Source organism: Ixodes scapularis, unplaced genomic scaffold, assembly GCF_016920785.2.
Source record: "Ixodes scapularis isolate PalLabHiFi unplaced genomic scaffold, ASM1692078v2 ptg000236l_1___fragment_1__unscaffolded, whole genome shotgun sequence".
In the NCBI taxonomy this organism is placed as follows: Eukaryota; Metazoa; Arthropoda; class Arachnida; order Ixodida; family Ixodidae; genus Ixodes; species Ixodes scapularis.
In genome coordinates this window covers 329,118-349,778 of record NW_024609944.1, presented here as the reverse complement: position 1 = coordinate 349,778, position 20,661 = coordinate 329,118, and the positions used below count along the sequence as shown (strand labels likewise).

The window sequence follows — 20,661 nt, the reverse complement described above, 5'->3', positions numbered from 1 at the left end:
ACAAGGTGCAGGATTGTGAAGCTTGTCTCTTTGAAACGCATTGAAACGTTACTGTACAAAGGTGTTTACGTAACCGGTAAAGACTTAGCAAATGTATTTAATGATCATTTTGTAAATCTAGGTAGCACTGTCGATGGTTCCGACTCCTGCAAATATATTCAGCAAAGGAACTGCAATTCTATTCTTTTAGAGCCAATTACCAGCACAGAAGTTAGAAATGTGATAATGCAGCTAAAAAATAGTGCAAGTTGTGATGTTGATGAAATGCAAATTCGTCCAATTAAATATGTTATTGATATAATTGCTCCCGTGCTAACGTATATATTTAATCTTTCTTTTGAAACTGGTGTATTTCCTACAAGAATGCAGATAGCGAAGGTGTCTGTTTTATATAAGAAAGGTGATAAAAATGAGCTAGGCAATTATAGGCCCATTTCTATATCGCCCGTTTCTTCTAAAGCTTTAGAGAAATTAATCTATCATCGTTTAGTAAACTTTTCAAACAAATATAATCTCATTACCTCTTCTCAATTTGGTTTCCGGAAGGACTGTTCTACTGAAACAGCGTTACTTCCCCAAAAAGAATTCATTTTGAAAAATTTTGAAAACAAAAAAATAATGGTGGGGTTATTTTTAGATTTGACGAAAGCATTTGACTGCCTAAGTCATCATGTCTTATTTAAAAAAAACTTGAAATGTATGGTATCCGTGGACAGGCACTGTTGCTTTTGCAGTCCTACTTGCAATATCGTAAACAATTCGTATGCATCAATAGTAACTCATCTACGGTAAAACCCATCACCTCAGGCGTTCCGCAAGGAAGTATTTTGGGACCCTTTCTTTTTAACTTATAGGTTAACGACATTGTTAACGTTAACAGGGAAGCAAAATTTGTTAGCTACGCGGATGATACTAGCATATTTTTTTCTTCCGAAAGAGGTGATGACTTAATAGATATGGCCAACCACACTTTATCAAAGATAAAATCCTGGAGCGATTGCAATTCTTTAAAGGTAAACATTAATAAAACAAAAGCAATAGTTTTTCGTCCGAAAAACAAGTCTGTGGTTTTATCTAGATCACTGAGTTTAAATTCTTGTCCAATTGAAATAGTTAGTTCCTTCAAAACTCTTGGCGTATTTTTTAATGAGAACATGTCCTGGGATTGTCATATAAATTATCTTATTCCAAAATTATGCCGAGTAATTGGGATCTTAAATCGCAACCGTTCTTTTTTGCCCACGAATGTTAAATTGCTAGTTTACAACTCTCTATTTTACTCTCACTTAATATACTGACATCTAGTATGGGGCTCATCGACACTAACCAATATAGAAAAACTGTTTTTGTTACAAAAAAAAATATTAAGAAGCGTATGTAATGTCCCTTATGATGCTCACACTTCTGAAATATTTAGAAATTTAAAGATAATTACTATTTACAAGTTATACGACTATAGACTATGTGCTAGTTTCAGGAGGGAAAAAATAAGGGGCTCATGTTTTTTAGTAAACCTTGCAGGTTTACAGGAAAATTCACTACCATACCCCACTCGCGGAGCGGAGAAGTGGAAGATGGTCACTCAGCGAACGAACTATGGTCTCCAAATGCTTAAATTTGCCCTGCCACGCTTGCTAAATAATTTTTATATTGATGGTGTTGATTTTGACTCTAAAACTTCTACAGAATTGCGTTTGTATTTTTGCTCCTGATTTGTACCTGATTTTTATTTTCTGTTTTATTTTGCTCCATTATTAGGCAAGAGTGTATAGTTTTGTAAATTTTAATTGTTGATTTTTATGTTTGTCTATTTGCTTCAAAAAACAGGCAAGTGCGTAGTTATGTATCTTTCAATTCTTAGTTTTTGTGTGTATTTTTTTTATTATTTTTTTTTTATTTTTATTTCCGTTCCGTTGCTGCTGACCATTGTAGGGACCCGAGGACCAGTCAAGCTGCATATCGCAGCTTTTTTTCCACGGGTCCCACCATCACAATCGATGGAAATAAAAATTTATTATTATTATTATTATTATTTTATCCCTTCAGTGCCCATCTCGGACAAACACTGGAAGATTTTTGCCGGTGTGGCTGCGGTGTCTGGGTTCCACAAGATGGGGGGACTCCCTCCTACAGGCCCACATTACTCTGCGAGCTCTCCTGCCTCCTGATGGCGTGCTCCAAGTCTCATCATGTGCACCCAGCTAACTTCAGGACCTTCAATAGTACCTGTCCAGCTGTGACTGTGTCAATGAGAAAGGCACAGCCTTGCATCTTGCTCATTCTCCTCTTTTAAAATTTTTGTTATCTCGCCATTTTATGTTTAGCACCGATTGTTCCCTTAGCATTTCAAATCGGATCAGTTTATGTCGCCACACCATCACAGACGTGACGAGTGAGCGAGGGAAATAATCTACAAGGTTGCAGTCTGATGGGTCCCTACCCCCGGCCTGAAACAAAGGGCAAAGCAGTAGTGACACACATATACCCAGCTAGCACTTATGTCACTTGACCAAACGTAATGGGGGAAAGGGCAGCTTCCGCTGTGTTCACAAGATGCTTTTGGCCACCAGAAGGAGGGTCGGACTTGGGAGAAGGGGTCCTGTGGGATCACAGTTTCCGCTGTGTTAACGAGGTGCCTCTGGCTACCAGAAAGAGGGGCGTACTGACGTCACGTGCAAGTCATGTATAGAAAACACAAATGAATGAACTTATTTCAGATTCAACAGAAAATATTTTGCACTTGAATGCATGCTCAAGGTAATTAAATTTATAAAACAGGATGATGAAAAAACATTTTTACACATTATTTAGAATTGAATGAGCATCTTAACATTTCGAGAAAATACGGTGTTCAAGAATGACGGTATTTTGTGACTCAACCTTTCTGTGAGCCCAACATGTGGTGGTTCACACTTGGTGTATAACTGTTGTCTATTGTTCTCTCACATAGCTTATTATTGGTGCTTTAGAAAAAAACTGCATACCTCATACTTTTAGCAAGAATGCCTGAAGCCATTGTAGGTGCCGTCGTCAGACGGGTGCTTGCACCTTATCCTGTGGAGCACACAACTGGGGAGTATCCGTCGGTTCCCTTTTCCCAGGCATTTCCATGTAAGGAATGCAAACTGTCTCTACGCTGTGTATCGCATCTGGCTGAAGAGTGAGGAAAAGAAAGTATTAGAAACAATTTTGTTTTGAAGAATTTTTATATTTACCTTTTTATTGGGTAGGACGGCCTGAACCCGTCGTGCTTTCTACTTGCCAGAGCTATTCGAAGAACTGCTTCATTCAGGCAAGCATGTTTGAAATTAGGCGTCTTTGTTGTGCAGCGCTTGCTTTTTTGTTTTGCTATTATGGCTGCTACCTCCTGGCAGCACATGGAGTCTTCCTCTCCTTCCATCGGGACACATTCCTCACATGAGCACCTGTTGAAATATTGAGAAATAAAGAGCATGTGGTATACTCTTGTCAACTGTTTTTTTTTTTGTTGTTTTTGTTTTTACGAGGCTATTTTTTTTGTGTTAGGAGTCTGTAGAGGCGTGTCGGCCAGAATTCTTGAAGCGCGTATGCCTAAAAAAAGCGACGAATTTTACTGGGCGACGTTCACCCTGCGCGCGGCGACAAAACAGCTGTTGTCACCGCGCGCAAAGTGAACGTACGAACGGGCGAAGTACATTGTTTTTTTTTTGTTTTTTTTTTCCGCAAATCGCTCCCAAGAACTATTCTAGAACTGCATTTGTACATTTCACTCAGTTTGCCGATGAAGTATTAAATTTGAAAGGATCCGTGGAAGGCCGCTAACGACGACGAAACCCATGGCGGTGCTCGGAGAGCCGAAAATCTTCGAAAGAAACTGGCCGAATTGACTGCAGCGTGCACTACAACCTTTGGACTCGGATGTGCGCGGGAACCACAGTTACCGCACCAAACACGGGTGGCTTTGATACGCGAGTGCTCTTGCAACGGGCGAAAATAAAACAAAGGCACTGCATCCGTTTTTTTGTTTTTTTTTTCGTGCCACATTGAAACAGGACTGTAGAGGTGGTCGCCTTTATTTATTACTTTTTTTTCGACCGACAGGACGGCATACCCCACTCTGTCTAGTTTAGCCGCCTGCCGGCGCTTCGGTCGGGAGTGGGGAGGCGCTTTGGAAGTCGAGTGTCGCGTTTCAAGGGGTCCCGTGTCGTTACAAGTTGGAATTCTTCTTGTTTATGAGCTTTTCCCGGTATCGGGAAATGGCCGCGGGCATGTCACCCTCTTCGTTGCATTTCATGCGGAACCCCGGTTTTCGAACCCACGTGAAAACACTTAACTTGCCGACAAGAGGCTGCTGTCTCGGCGCCGCGTGCGTCTACCCATAGACCTTGGGACGCGGAACCTGGGAACCCACGGCCGAGACATTAACACGTCACCGGTCGCCAGGTCGTTTGCTGGGAGACAAAGTGCTTCAGAGCTCTTGAAGTCGTGTCTCGGAACTCTTTCGTGACGCCCGGGAACCAGGCGCTCCCTATATATTCTGCATATGCCTGGCGGTGGCCTTTGGCGGTGGCATTGACGTGCCCCAGCCGACATGTCTCGATGGTTCTTGCCGTTCGCGAATGTGTATCCTCTGTGGCCAGATAGGAAAGCCATAAGTCTTATTTTATCCTCGGCTTCTGAGAACCAAGGCTCGGCTTATGGTTCACTCCCGGAGCAATGACCTCTCACCCGATTGGTCGAAAGTGCGCTGTGTGTAGGCGTTGTAGTTTGGTTCCTCTAGCCAATGGGACCAGGGTCGAACCCCGATTGGCTTACGCAGGTTCGAGCACGCTGTTTTAGACCCTGGTCGGACAGGTGAATCTTTGAGTTTTGGAACGGGCTCGTGAGCGACCCCACTGACGTTCAGCTCCCGCGGTGCGCCGCGTTACCTGTCGTGCGCGACAGCGTCTTCGTCTTCGCGGCTACAAGGTAGTCGCCGTCCTTACCGTGCGCGGTAGGATCATCTGACGCCGAGGCGTCTCAGTCTGTAAGCCGTGCGCGGCAGTTTATTACAGCGCGGAATCTTTTCGTACTTGTCTTTTATGTAACTGTTTGATTCCTTTTTTTAATCGAAGTAAAGTTTCGTTCATCTCGTTAACCCTCCGAGTTGTCGGTAGCCTCCACATCACCACCAACGCATCCAGCCCTCCAGCAACTACCTTCATCCACGATCCCCCGGTCCTCGACGGCAACATCAAGGTGGTCTATCGAGGTGCGGGGAAAACAACCTACCTTAACATCTACTAGGACGACAGACTTTTAAAATGCCAGTGTGGTGGAATGATCTAGAGTGTCTCAATGTCCTGATGCCACATGTTGTGGTACTCAATGCTGACAGCACGCGCTTACAAGGGAAATAAGAATAGCCTGCAGCAAAATGCCACCACTGTCAGTGCCAAGAGCTCGTGCAGGAAGACGAGATTTGACGCGCTCCAGGACAAAAAAGAAACAAACGTAGCGGGAACGATATGGCCAGATGTCACCTCTCTAAACAAAGCGCACATGAGAACCCAGAATACGTACCAGTCTGTGCGACCAGCACGTGCGGAGCCGGATATCTCGGTGTGTTGTGAAGCCAGCGGCCCCGCTGGCTCCGCGCTGCTCGTCGTGTCCGCGCGCGAGCCCTTCCTTTGCTTTGCTAAGGGCTCAAAGGCGTACGGGGTCACGCAGAGGGTCCTCGGAACACGAGGTTCTTCTTCAGTACCCACTGATGTCCTCAAGTCTTCCTCCATGCTCGAAAATCTGTGTTGAATGCTGAACCGCCAGGGTAGCTCGCCAAGCGACAGCAAAGTAGAATCGCGCCTGGTCCTTTTATGACGTCACGGCTCCACCAGCCAATGACGTTCCGCGGCAGCGAGTGGCTGCTTGTTTTTCGATTTTTTTCCCATTTAGCGTTGTTTTGAGGACAAATGATGGTGATATTTAGATTCCCCAGGAAAAACTACGCCGGGAAGAAGCATTAACTCATTTCTTTTAAAAAGCGTTTCAGCTTCCCTTTAATGGTTCTTTTACGACCAGATATCTTTATAGTATACGCTAGGGTTTATTCAGTTCGGTCACTTTGCTTAAAATGAAAACGAGCACGAAGCAATAAATATGACCTTAGTACACAGCTTACGTGGACAGCAAATTAAAAATTGAGTTTCTCGTTGTGCTGCGAGCAATGTTTTTTTATATTTATTGCGTTGACATAGAAATGAAAGAAGATGTTGTTGACTTATACCACAGCGATAGCGCACCCCAGCGATAGCGTGAGGAATAGCTTAGACAACCTAGAGTTTTTTGATAATTCACAGAAGACTTCACCACTGGAGAATTGTTAGATAGCGGGCACCCCGCAGGTGATTTGAGCATGCTGCCGAAGTGACGGATTATTGCTTTATTAAAAATTGCTGAAATGGTCACAAGGGCTTCGGATACGTTTTCATTATCGTTTTATAAAAGCCCTCGTTCATAACACATCTGTTTTTTGCAGTGATTTTGTCGGTACCATCAGCTACGCTATGTTCTTCATTTAGGTAATGATTTCAGGATTCTCAGTGAGGCACGGTCAATGTTGAAATGTCTTCCACTGGATATCATTCATTTCTTTAGTAGGCTATACGTTGCTCGTAAAATGTAACCCGTGTACCTTTTTTTTAAATGTGATGTAGCGACCAATTTAGAAGAACCAGAATTTCAGAACTTACCACAGCAGGCATTTCGGTTGTTTTTTGATTTCGATGATGGTAGTTGAGCACCACCACTGTCATGACCACAGAGAACGCTACCGTGATCATGATGCAGGCGAAATAAGTTCCTGTACGCGAGCGAATTGAACCCACCGTTAGGTTATCTTTGCGCTTATCCGCACAAAACGCCAACAGTCATATACGCCCATACTCTATAGTATATGCTTACAGGTCCCTCGGCCGCATCGCGAACTTTATGGTGACAATAGAGTTGGAACCGCACTTCGCCCAAGACACCTACACTACCGTATGGTTACAATCGTTGTCCAGTTTTAGCGAAATTGTTCAGTACGTAAGTTGCCTTATATGGTCCCACGAGACGTAACTTTTGCGCCTTAAAACGAGGCTTCTTTCTCCCAGCGGTATCAGAGATGAAAATTCTAGCTGTATGGTTTTTTCAGCGCAACTCTAGCCACAGATTGTGGTTAACTGTGACGCTGCGAAATGTTTGTTTTTGCGAATGTCGCCTCGGCGTTCATATTAGTGTATGAGGGTGGGTTTAATCTCATCTGTTAAGACGGAAGGAACGCTGCTCTCATATATGCATATAAAATTAAAAAAAAAAAAAAATTAAGGACGCTGTTACTTTTTGGCATTATTTTTTACTGACCAACACGTTTGTTTGTTGTGCGCCAGCGACACTGAAATGTTCTAGAATGTGTGAATCAGCTGAACTTAAAACGCAGATGTAAAGTCCGGTACCCTTCACACTATAAACTCGGGTGACTCTACTCCCCCTTCAAGCACTGGGCGAGCCAATCGCTGGTAATCTACGAAGGGAAGTCGGAAAATGACAGGGCTAAAAACATGTTTAACCCCCTTCTCCCCCCCCCCCCCCCCCCCCGCCCTACTCAAAAAAAAAAAAAAACTCTGCATATTCAGCATTACCTACTCAAGTGAAACTCGGTGTCTCATAGTAGACCGCTTTTCTTCTTTTTTTTTTTAGATCTAGACACAATTTATTTTCGTATTTCGGCGAGCCCCCTTCGGTGAATTGCGCCAATGTGCTCTTCGAAGTGCTTTGCTGGTAAGCAGACCCTCCAGAGTTCTCAGGGTGTTCTATAAGGAGTACCTGACTTTTGACAACTTGGTTCCAGTTTGCGGGCAATAGTTCAACGGAATTTAATATTAATCAAATGTTAGGATGCTGCCATATACCACAAAGCTGTTGCCACTTGATGGGGATGAATTTGAAGTGCCAACCACTAATTAGGTATTATTGTACATTGCACTGTGCAAGAATACTTAATTAATGGCTGGCATTTCAAAGTTATTCCGAGTAAAAGAAACCTAAAATGAAACCAAAAACAACATCTTGAGCGTTTTATAACATATCTGCACAGACTATGCAAGCAATTTGTTTTGTAATTTATTACAGTTCTTTTGTGTTCATTACAATCCTCAATTTTACCATGCAGAGGGAAAAAAAACACTAGCCGTTTGAAACCGAACTTTGCATAGAATGGTAGTTGCGATGTTGAGTGCATATTATAGCTGGCCGCCAGTATATAGCTATGCTTTTTACATCTTTCAAATTTCCCGTGGGTCGATTTTCTCGCATTTGCACTCGAAAATGTCCGCTGTCGTCTCTTCTTTTTGCGTATTGAGCTAGAATGGCAGCGACTATAGCCTTATACCAAGAAGTTGGGCGAATGACAAGAACAAAAATATTTATGTCGAGACCGAAAATTTAAGTTTGCGTGAGCATAACGCATCAGCGTTGAACGTCAGAACGCCAAATTGATTTCTATGTCTGAACAAGTTTCTTGCCATGTCATTGACAAAGCACATTCTTTTCAGTCTCGTAATTCTATGAATTGTGTTATAGTAAAGTAGTGGACACAATCACCGCAGTATTTACACAGAGGCAGTCTTGTACACGTTACTAAAAAAAATTAATCGATTACAATTACTATTACTCTTGGCTAAAAAGTATTCGATTAGATTACTTGATTACTCGACGGCAAAAGTAATTGGACATTACTTAAAGAAGTAATCGTTACTTTTCCGATTACTTTATTGTGTGAAGACACATCTTTAGCGCTCATAACAATGAACTGCTTCCAACCCATATTTCACATTTGCACAAGCATTGAAGAAGAAAAACTGGCTCCCTCTTTGTGGTCGTTGCACCTTCACAATGCGGACACAAGCATAGAATTCGTTTGAAGAAGTTGAATGATTTGGGTGTTCGCCAGTTGAGGGGGGGGGGAGAGGAGGAAGAGGGGGGGAGGGAGCGGAGGGGGTTCTAGATCTTGTTAAGCTTAAGCAAGGGTTGTCGCTCAAATTGTGTGCGTCGCTCATTTTATTATTCACATGTGGATGAGCTCGCATGTTATACAAAAGAGCAGCAGCTCCAGGATTTGAAACGGATTATGTGTAGTATCCATTAGCGGAAGAGATCGCCCCGACCACTTCTCAACTCGAACATTGCTTGTCACAAAGACCAGGTAGGGGAAATATTTCACCTGCCTTTGTTATATTTTGCATCCGCTTTAGGCATTCTTCGGTTCTGGTTCTCCTACAGGCTGCGAGTAGGTACCCTCAGCAGGATTTAATTTTTTTTTATTTCTGTGTTTGTGTGCGTGAGGGGGTTAGTTTGAACGAAGGACTCACAAAGCTACATTCTGTTTCCTCAAACTTCGCCCTGAATGGCCTTTGCCACGCACTGTGGCTTCTCTGGGGCATCCCACTCCCAGTCCCAGCTCGAAAAAAAACAACAAAAGAAACGGACATTCCACAGAAACTGTACATAGAAAGAGATTGACCTCGTTTTCTACAGCTCCGCAAAAATCTTTCCTTTTTCCGTTCGAAAAAAAAAAATTATTTTTGTCATTTCATAAAAAAAAAGGGGTGTGGCGGGGGGGGGGGGGGGGTCCCGTGGAAAAATTGTAACGGTTACAAGTAATTTTATTACTTCAAAAAGTAATCAGATTACTCTTTTGATTACTGCCTAATAAAAGTAATCAACTGATTACAAAATTACTTCAAAAAGTAATCGATTACAAGTAATTTGATTACTTGTAATGCGTACGGTACAAGTCTGCACAGAGGTCTACATTCGTTTCATTAAAGTTTAGCCATCCGCCTTAACAAGTATGAACAAACTAGCTCTACAAAAACACGTAACGCAGATGTATCAGTAACTCACGGCGATTAGCTTATTGAATGATTTGTGAGGAAATAGACGCACGGGACTTTTATTGATATTCTACAATTTACACACGGGACAAACATAATTATGCACTTCATTGCAGGTCTATATAAAATTTTAGAGCACTTGCCGGTCCGTAATAAATAAAGTCATCATCAAATATTGTCAAAGCCTGCCATAGACATGCAATACAAATGTACTAAAAAGTGATGTCTATATATGGGGCCTATGCAGTGTTTTTTTTAAATTTTATATCTTACAGACTTGTGTACAACAAACAAAAATGCCATGAAACTGCATTAATGCGGTTTGCGCAGGTGAGTTATAGGACCTGGTGGACATCATATACGGGAATATTTGGCACGATAAGTCGGTTATTTAATTAACTTTCGTTATTTAACTTCCGAATTATTGGAGACAACTCTAATGTTCCGATGAGAAACGTTCTAAGCGTCATCGAAAACGACTAGTGTAGATTTCAGCAAGATTTGACGCGGGTGGGAAGCGTGCTGGTACCACGAAAGTCATCACACGTGCAACAGGTGCAACGCTAGTGGTGTGAAAGGGCGCCCGCACGGTTTACCCGTTTCTCGATCATCATCCACGTTTACTGACCACAAGCATCCCGACAGTTACCCGAGTGGTAACGTTGGCGCACCGCTGAACCTCCCACGCACCTTGCATCTTTCTCAAGTTTACTGATTTAGTGATTTGGATCACATTCAGCGAGTTTTTTTTTTTCGGAATCGTAAATTAACTTGCCCTAATAGAATTTTTTTTAGGAATATATAATATACCTATCTTAAGTATTATCTCTCCATATTATGTCCTCTTGGTCGTACAACGCCCCTGCGCAAATCACTTTACTGTATCTTTCACAGCTGTTTTTAAAAACAGTTATGTAAAGTAGAGGAAAACAACTTATATACACATAAAATCACGGGGCCGATAACTGTGAAACTCTAGTGACTATAACCCCGTAACTCTGTGAACTGAGGCCGTTACTCATGTTGACATCGAACCTCAGTCTTATACACTTATGGCAGCACAAGGACAGAGCAAACACAAGGAAACACACGGCATGCCATAATGGAGAGGGAAACAGAGGGAAAAGCGGATTACAGCAACAGTAGGCGTGCAACAAGACCCATGCAGAAACGCCAGCGAACCTTGTGCGGCGGGAAAGCACTGCATAGCGTTTTGTTTAGGTACACTATTTAGAGCTTCGTTTAAATGAGCGAAAGTCGATACTTAATTCCAAAGTTACAAAAAGCGAGTCACATCAAGCTCCTACACCGACTTTCGTGAGCGGTACCCAGGTAGCACGCCAGAGGAATGCCCAACTTGGGCAAAGGTCTGGCAAACATAAGGGCCCAACTTTGGCGCAGTTAGGTTTTTGCACCATGGCACTCATCAGTGCCAAAGTACGGTGCCTAACTATAGCCTTAGTTGGGCGATCCTAGGGCATGCCAAAGTTTGGCTCTTCTCTGGTACGCCAGAGGAGTGCCAAAGTTTGTGCCATACTTGAGCCATAACTGCCATAGTAAATCCTAATCTGGGAATGCGAGGCATGCCAAGGTTTGGCGTTTGTCTGGGCCGCCAGAGGAGCGCCAAAGTTGGTGCCATACTTAAGCCATAACTGCCAGAGCAACGCCTAATTTCGGTATTTGGGACGTGCCAAGGTTTGGCGTTTCTCTGGTCCGCCAGAGGAGCGCCAAAGTTGGTGCCATACTTCAGCCATAGCTGCCAGAGTAACGCCTAATTTCGGTATTTGGGACGTGCCAAAGTTAGGCTTTTCTCGGGTCCGCCAGAGGAGCGCCAAAGTTGGTGCCAGACCTGAGCCATAACTGCCAGAGCAACGCCTAACTTCGGTATTTGGGACGTGCCAAGGTTTGGCGTTTCTCTGGTCCGCCAGAGGAGCGCCAAAGTTGGTGCCATACTTCAGCCATAGCTGCCAGAGCAACGCCTAATTTCGGTATTTGGGACGTGCCAAGGTTTGGCGTTTCTCTGGTCCGCCAGAGGAGCGCCAAAGTTGGTGCCATACTTCAGCCATAGCTGCCAGAGTAACGCCTAATTTCGGTATTTGGGACGTGCCAAAGTTAGGCTTTTCTCGGGTCCGCCAGAGGAGCGCCAAAGTTGGTGCCAGACCTGAGCCATAACTGCCAGAGCAACGCCTAACTTCGGTATTTGGGACGTGCCAAGGTTTGGCGTTTCTCTGGTCCGCCAGAGGAGCGCCAAAGTTGGTGCCATACTTCAGCCATAGCTGCCAGAGCAACGCCTAATTTCGGTATTTGGGACGTGCCAAGGTTTGGCGTTTCTCTGGTCCGCCAGAGGAGCGCCAAAGTTGGTGCCATACTTCAGCCATAGCTGCCAGAGTAACGCCTAATTTCGGTATTTGGGACGTGCCAAAGTTAGGCTTTTCTCGGGTCCGCCAGAGGAGCGCCAAAGTTGGTGCCAGACCTGAGCCATAACTGCCAGAGCAACGCCTAACTTCGGTATTTGGGACGTGCCAAGGTTTGGCGTTTCTCTGGTCCGCCAGAGGAGCGCCAAAGTTGGTGCCATACTTCAGCCATAGCTGCCAGAGCAACGCCTAATTTCGGTATTTGGGACGTGCCAAGGTTTGGCGTTTCTCTGGTCCGCCAGAGGAGCGCCAAAGTAAGTGCCAGACTTGAGCCATAACTGCCGCAGTAAATCTTAATTTGTCGATTCGGGGCATGCCGAAGTTTGGCTTTTCTCTGGCTACCTACTGAAGTGCCAAATAAGTGCCGCAAAGAAAGCCGAGAGGCCAGCCCAAGTTTCGAATATCTCTGGTGTGTCACAGAAGTGCTCTTTCACGCGTCCCAGAAGAGAAATAAATTAAACAAGCGTTGGAAACACGATGGTAAGATGTCATCACCTCCGTTCCCAAGCAGCACGGCAATACTTTGCAGTATCGTGCCAGTGCCGGCCGAAAGTCGGTTCCAATATCGCTCAACTGTCCAGTTTTGCACCACCGTTCGATACCCGGCGGGTATTGCCGTACAGCTGTTTCGCCCCGACCTAGCGTTCGCGCAACATTGTGCGAAAACTCTACGATGCGTCTGCTTCGTATTGGCCGAACGTCGTGCAAGTATATGTACGTTGCATATCATTTGTTGCATATCCAATCACTTATACGGACAAACAAATTTTTTTCGATCGCTCCCAGAAGTTTATTAAACAGCTATCATTGCACACAGTGTATTCTCAACATATTTACAAAGGTCACACTTCTCTGTAAAACGAAAAGCAAATTATAAAATACAATTAACACTGTCCTTATGCCAAGCAAAACTCATCACACAAAAACCGCGGAGATTGAGAGGAAAGCAGGACGACTATCAGAAACATGCTTGCAGTGCACTTACTAATAAAACAGCGATATCGTGTAATCCTTGATAGATGCATAATCCAACTCAGGCACCCCACAAACACATTCGAGGATTCGAGGACTGATATCTCGTCGTCGGCGAAGAGCAGTTTTTGTCGAAGCGTGTCCAACAAACACATCACAAGTATTCCACGAACTCCGGTGCAAAAAATGGCTGTTACCGAAATATTGGCATGGACGTATTCCGACCGTTTACGACGAAAAAACACAGTCGCGTCTGCAGCGCACGAAAGCAACAGAACACTGAAGTGCAGTTCGAAAACCGAACCTACGTGGCCCGCTTATTTCTATAACTAGGCAAACGGAGAAACCGACAGCCCCAGAGATCCCATCAGCGTGACAGAGAAAGTCACGTGAAAAATTTTCGTCCGAACGTTTTTGTCCTACGAGTCCTACGTAGAGAGGTCACGCTGGGTCACGCGTTTCGCTTCACCCTTTTGATTTGCTTAAAGCGGCTGCCGCGCTCGCTGACAGCCACACGAAGACACAAAAGCAGGTGGGGAGGATTTGCAAAAGGCGAAGTCGAAGGGGAATCAACAACGCATAAAAGGAAAGGCCGCTTCCGCCGGTAACCTTGTCGCCTTGCCTAGTCTGTCAGCGTTCGGCTTCCATTGAGGGCCTCAAAAAGATAATCTCCTTTCTTGAGAGCGAAATGGACGGGGTGGTTATGTTTTTCGGGCTTGTCGCCATCCGATAAGCCTCATTATTTTCAGACATGTACGAATTACTCAAAAAAGGTAGTTAACTTAAGTTAGTGAGTATCGGCGCCAAACGTAATTGGAGTAGAGTAGAAATTACGCATTCGTAGTAGTAATTGAGTAAACTACTAACTACTGTAAAAAGTAGCGAGTTACTTTGAAGTTACTTTCGAAGTTACTTTTTTATATTTTTGTGGTAGCAAAATGAACGGCAGTTTTGATCAATGAAAAACCCTGCGAGCCTAAAATAAATGCAGTTTATTTATGGCTTGCGTTTTCGCCAAAATAGTTTATTCGCTCGCAGAAGCAATTGACTTTCAAAGTTCTTGATAGGAGAGTTTTCCCCTTTTCCTTCTAAAGACGTCCCCAGCCCAGCTAAATAGACGTTCCGTCGACGGGCTGGATGGAACGGCAGCGTTGAATTTGTGAAACAGGCCGTGCGGGGTCGGGTATCGAGTGTCGGCATCTTAGGAGTCCATGACGAAACTTGTGAGGTTTGCCTCGGGTAGAGGGTCTTTAATAACAAACTTTCCTCCTTTTTTTTTTCTTCGTCAAGTTGAGATTTTTATGACTGGCCCCTCTTCATTCCGGCGTCGTTCTGAGAGTACGCTGGGCGAGTGCACCAGACCGTCAAGGGTTAAGTCTCGCGCCACGACGATGAGATCATCAGGACGACTGCGCGTCAGGTCGTAGTGCTAGTGCTACGCTACTGAAAAAAAAATTGGGTCCAACAAAAGGATCTCCCAAGGGTAACTCGCAATCCTCGCCGGCGACTACAACATTCTGACTCGCCTGAATCATTTTTAACAAAGAGGAGGTCTCCCAACATGGATGGTCGGAAGGACGCGAAGGATTACGTGAACAAGCATCGTCGCTCGTATACAGTTGCAGCTGTAAGCGGGAACGTGCTCCCATGAACGGATTATCCGTACCAGGGTTTGTGCGCGGGAAAGTCCGACTTTGCAAAGGCGTATGCGCTGACGACAAGGCGCCCAGCTGCGAGGTCATTCCAGTGGCGCCTCCCGTGGAACCTACCGCTTGAGTCAGAACTCACTAAAGACAGACAGCACGAAAACAACAACTCTCAGAGTGTCCCCGTCTTTCACGGTTGCAGCTGGAAACGCAGCGCTTGCGTGCATTACCGGATTAGGTCAATACCCGACCAAGGCTTGTTCAGCAAGCATCTCTTCCTGCGTTCGTGCGTGCGGTGTTATGTTTTGGCTGCTCGTCGCCACCTTGGCCCAAGGACGCCTTCCCGAACAAGGGGGCCCCTTGTTCGAGAATGCCACTTCATCTGCCGGCGTCTTATTCATTTCTGCGCTCAAACTTTCGTGATGGGCAAAATTAGCATTATATAATTTCGAAAGTAGTTAGTAATTTGAGTAGAAGTTACCTGAAAAAAGTAGTTAAAATAAACTACTAATTACCCAAATCAAGTTGTAATTGAAAGTTACCAAATTACTCGAAAAAGTAGTTAAACTAATGTAGTTTGAGTAGAGTAGTTGAACTACGTCCAAGTCTGAGTCCCCACTCGCTCGCAGTGGCCTCCCATGGCTGTCGCACCGGTGAAATTAGGAGCGGAAAAATACTCCAGAAGCCGGGCGAAGACATGATAAATGTAATAACAAAAACGGCTTGACATCACAAAAATAACAATTTAATTAAACGTTTCGCCTCCCATGCGGGAGGCATCTTCAGTAGAGCGCAGAGCGAGTGAGAGTCGCACAAAAAAGTTCGTCTATTTAGGCATAAAGTATGTGTACACGTCCGGCAGGGGGCCACGGTTCTTGTTTACCAGCGATGAATCACTTCCGCGTTTGTCGTTCTGGATGAACCAAGATTCCAGCAGCTTCCTCAGTCCCCACCTTTTATCCCTCGCCTTGTCAAAGTCAAATTGGTGTCCTGACGTCCATGCATGGTCGACGAGTTCGGACTTGAAGCGGGTGGCGTTCGTGGAATTGGCGACATCCTGTGCGTGTTCTTTTAGTCTTGTTTTTCTTTTTCGTTCCGTCTCTCCAATGTAGGAAGCGTCACATTCCTTGCACTGCACCTGGTAGATCACGACCCTTTCTGCCTCTGGCGGGGTCGGGTCTTTTGGCTTGGAGATAACATTGGCAATTGTTCTGTAGGGTTTGTATTCAGTTCGTACCCCCAACGGCCTAAGGGCGCGTCCCAATGCCTCCGAAACCCCCTTAACGTACGGGATGCACACGACGTCACGTGTTCGTTCGGCTTGATCCGGGCGCCGACGGGACATTTGTTTCTTAACGCGATTGATAAACCGGTCGGGGTAGCTACGTTTCTTCAAAGCCTCCCGCACATGGCTAAGTTCTTGATCGCTAAGTGTTGAGTTAGATGGGACTGTTTCTGAACGATGAAGGCAACGATCTTACAACTGAGCTTTTGTGTTGAGTAGGGTGATGAGAGTGGTAGTCAAGAAAGTTTTGTCTGTCACATGGTTTACCATATACGGATGTCTCCATCTTAAAGAAAGATTCACTAGTTCTATGGACACGTACATATAAAAACGGCAAGGTACTATCGGTTTCATGTTCGCAGGTGAACTGAATTGGGGGGTGGACACTATTCAAATTGCGGTGAAAATCGGTTACGTTCTCTCTGTTAACTATTACAAAAGTGTCATCGACATAGCGACGGTAGAACTTCACGGGGAAATCAATGCCAGACATTACCTTTTCCTCAACATATTCCATGACGAGATTCGAGACGGTTACGGAAACTGGACTTTCCATAGGGCATCCGCTGACCTGATGATATATGTCCCCATTAAAACTAAAATTACACTGGTTGAGACAAAAACGCAAAAGGAGTATAACGTCATCAACAAGGAGGCTTGTGCGAGTGGACAACGACTCGTCTGCCAACAACCGGTCACGGGCGACATCAACCGCCAGGGCGTTGGGGACATTCGTAAATAATGAAATCACATCAAAGGATACCATAGCCTCGTGCGGTAGCAGGGTCTGAGCGCGTATAAGTTCAACAAAGTCACGGGAATTCCGGACGCTAAACTCATTGTTTCCCGTAAGAGGGCTCAGAATCATAACCAGATATTTGGAAAGGCTGTAAGTGGATGATCCAGTAACATATACAATCGGGCGTAGGGGCAACCCGGTTTGTGAATTTTGGGGAGTCCATACATCTTGGGTGTCGCGGCGTCAAAGGAGAAGAGACGACGGTATAGGTCGTCACTGATGCGTCCTTTCTTTTTCAGCTCTCGAAGGTGGTCAGCTAACTCTCTTTCGGACTTAGCACCGGGATCTCTTGATAGCCTCACGAAATAGCGACTGTCATTTATAACTTCATACATCTTCTTCATGTAGTCATCCCTATCAAGCACAACGGTTCCTTTTCCTTTTGTCGGCCTTTAAAATCATGATGGAGCTGTCTGACTTCAACTCATTAAAAGCAATGCGTTCTTGTTGATCTAAATTTGACCCGGCCGGTTTCACATTGTTCGAAACACTGACAACGCGGCTTCTCGTGAGATTTACCCCTGTGACATTGTGCACATGTCTGAGTTTCTCTTCAATTTCAATTATGAAGTCAGGTTTTGGAACGTACCGTGGAGCAAGGGCATAGTCCAGTGCTTTGGATAGCAGAAATTGCAAGCCAGGGTTGGCAATAGTAACATAAGGTACGTACGGAAGAATTCCCTGCCATAAATAAAATGATTTGGCTAACGATAATTTAACGCGAATTAGGTGCAAAGAGTTTTGCGATAGGAAGCGTAAACCGAAAAAAAAAGGAAAAAAAAAAAAAAGAAAGAAAGACTGAAAGAAAGGAGAAATAAGAAAAAAATCTGGTGACGTGGCCAAAAAAAAAAATTCTGTTCATGTGATTTCTCTTGTTACGCGACCAAACAAAAAAAAAAATTAAAAAAATAAACGAAATAAAAAGAAAAACACGAGAAAAAAAATTAGCCCGGTTTCGAAGCTAGGCCCGCTTGATCGTGAAACTAGCGCGCTGTCCGTTGCGCCAACATAACTTTTTTTTTCTTTCTTTATTGGAAGTTGCGCCAACATAACTCTGCCTGTAATGCTCACGCATTCTCCCATCATAGGAGAAAGCTTAGTTGCCTTCGTAGTTTTTCATGCATGTGTTATTTTTATTTGTGGCAAGAGTTCACGTCCAGAATGCTTTTAGAGTTTTCGAGCAAAACGAGTTTTCTTCATCCGAGTCACCTTCTACAACCAGTAGACCGCACTGGGTCGTCCGGCTAATCAAGCAGCTTTTTTCAAATTCTCTAACCTGCCCGTCCTCGGATCTGAGGTCGCCGTTTGAGAAGCTTAACTTTCTTCCACCTTTTAGCCGGAACCCCCACGGCAGCTTTGTTCCGTCCCCACTCCCTCTCGAGAGGATGGCTCGCCCCGAGGCTAATCCCATTCTCTAGACGCTCTTTCCACCCAATGATGGCCCTTTCCCTTCCCGTCCCCTAGCTTCGGGAGAGAAGGTTCTTCTCTGTAGAACCTCCCGTTTGTACAGCGGCCTTTATTTATTTATTTATTTATTTATTTCCAATACTACTAATCCCATTCGGGATTATTGTAGGGTGGTACATCATACTGAAATATAAATCTTTTAATACACATTTGAAGATAATGGTATGCAAGCCTATGTCGACAGGTGCGGTTCCAAGTTCCTAAGAAACTGCTCTACACTAGTGGAATGCACAATGTTTCGCGGCAAGTGATTCCATTCGTTGATAGCGCGGGGGAAGAAGGAATATTTGAAGCAATTATTGTGGGTTGGAAGTTCTTCGTAAAGCTTACCATGGTTATATCTTGTTAGCCGTTTACTAGTAAAAGTTAGATAATTTTCCGTGGGGATGTTGAAGTTGCTGTTAGCTAATTCATATAAAAATTTAAGCCTTGCAATTTTCGCCCTTTTTTCTAGTGACAACAGTTCCAATTGCTTACATAACTCGGAGGGGGAATCATGCCAACTATATTTGTTAGATACAAACCTTGCAGCCATTCTTTGTATTCTTTCTAACTTACTAACACCAGAGGCCGTGTATGGGAACCAGACGACGTTGGCGTACTCAAGCATAGGGCGGACTAGCGTCTTGTAGGCTAATAATTTCGTCTCAGTCGATCCACTTTTTAAGGTTCTTTTTAGAAAATTAAGTTTGTTTAGCGCTTTTTGAGTTACAGAGTCTATGTGTAAGTCCGAACGGAGGTCATGGCTTATATGTAGGCCGAGGTACTTGTACTGTGTGACTTTCTCCAGGGGTTTATTGTTGATGTGGTAGGAAAACGATTTAGGTTGCTTTTTGTTAGTTATGGTCATAGATACAGTTTTATCTAAATTTAACAACATCTGCCAGTCATGACACCATTGTACAATATGTTGAAGTGCATTGTTAAGGTTGATTTGATCCTGCTCATTGTTGATTTGTGAGTACAGTAGACAATCGTCAGCAAAAAGACGGATTTTTGCATTAACGTTTTGAACTATGTCATTTATGTAAATAAGAAACAGGAAAGGTGCCAGTACCGATCCCTGTGGAACACCAGATGAAACTTTTCCCTTTGACGATGAATGAGCGTGAATTGTCACAAACTGATAGCGATCAGAAAGGTAGTTTCTTATCCAATTAAGTATTTTGCCTGCTCCCAGAATAGTTTCTAGCTTAAATAGTAGTTTTGTGTGGGATACTCTGTCGAATGCTTTCGATAGATCTATGAATATAACGTCAACCTGACCCCTGTTGTCAATTACGGTAGAAAAATCATGAATGCTTTCGGTCAGCTGAGTAACAGTCGATAACTGACGCCTGAAGCCGTGCTGGAATGGGGTTGTTATATTATTGTTCTCGACGAAGGTTGAAATGTGTTTTAGTATAATGTGCTCGAGTATTTTGGAGCAAGTTGAAGTGAGAGATATAGGCCTGTAATTAGTAAACTCCTTTTTGTTTCCAGATTTATATATGGGGATTACTTTAGCCAATTTCCAGTCCTCAGGAATTTCCCCTGTGTTGAGGGAGTGTCTAAAGATGAGTACGAGATACTTTGCTATCCATTCCGCGTACCTTTTTAAAAATTCATTGGGTAGATTTTCAGGGCCAGCACTCTTTTTACTATTGAGGTTAAGTAAGAGCTGCAAGACACCTTGTTCGGTAACTACTACATCGTCCAATGTGGGCAGAGCTGAACAAGAGACAAAAGAAGGATTATCATTATCCATAGTAAATACAGAAAGAAAGTAATCGTTGAACATCTTCGCTAGATTGGTTTTATCATTTGACAGTGATTCTAGGTGTGACTTAGTTTTAGGGTTAACGTGACTCCAGAATTTACGAGGTGACGACTTAATAAACGACTGAAGTGTCACATTGAAAATTGAATGCTTAGCTGATCTAACTTTGAGGCCAAGTTCTGTATTCAGCTGTGCCAACTTATCTTTATTAAGAGGTGTTTTAGTTTTCTTTGCACATTTGCGCAGCCTGTTTATTTTACGTTTCACGTGAATAATTTCCCGCGTTATCCAGGGTTTTTTTCTGTCAATTCTTTTCGTCTTAGTTGGAATAAAGTTTGAAATGCAGAACTGAATGGCTACTTTAAATTCGTTCCAAAGGGTATCGGTAATGGTAAGAGCGTTGGAGAAGAGTAATTGGAAGGTATCAAA

At 44.0% G+C, this 20,661-nt stretch overlaps 1 protein-coding gene across 1 annotated transcript in view; it reads right to left on the bottom strand.

Annotated features, from left to right (window-relative positions):
* Positions 1–3,030: 3,030 nt before the first annotated feature.
* LOC121833977 (neuronal acetylcholine receptor subunit alpha-7-like) overlaps positions 3,031–20,661 on the bottom strand; it is a 153,249-nt gene continuing 135,618 nt past the window's right edge. Inside the window, exons 8-9 of the mRNA XM_042287708.1 lie at positions 6,708–6,817; positions 3,031–3,153 (exon numbers count right to left, since the gene is read on the bottom strand). Coding sequence (XP_042143642.1) covers positions 3,031–3,153; positions 6,708–6,817 — 233 coding nt within the window. The remainder of the gene's footprint in view (positions 3,154–6,707; positions 6,818–20,661) is intronic.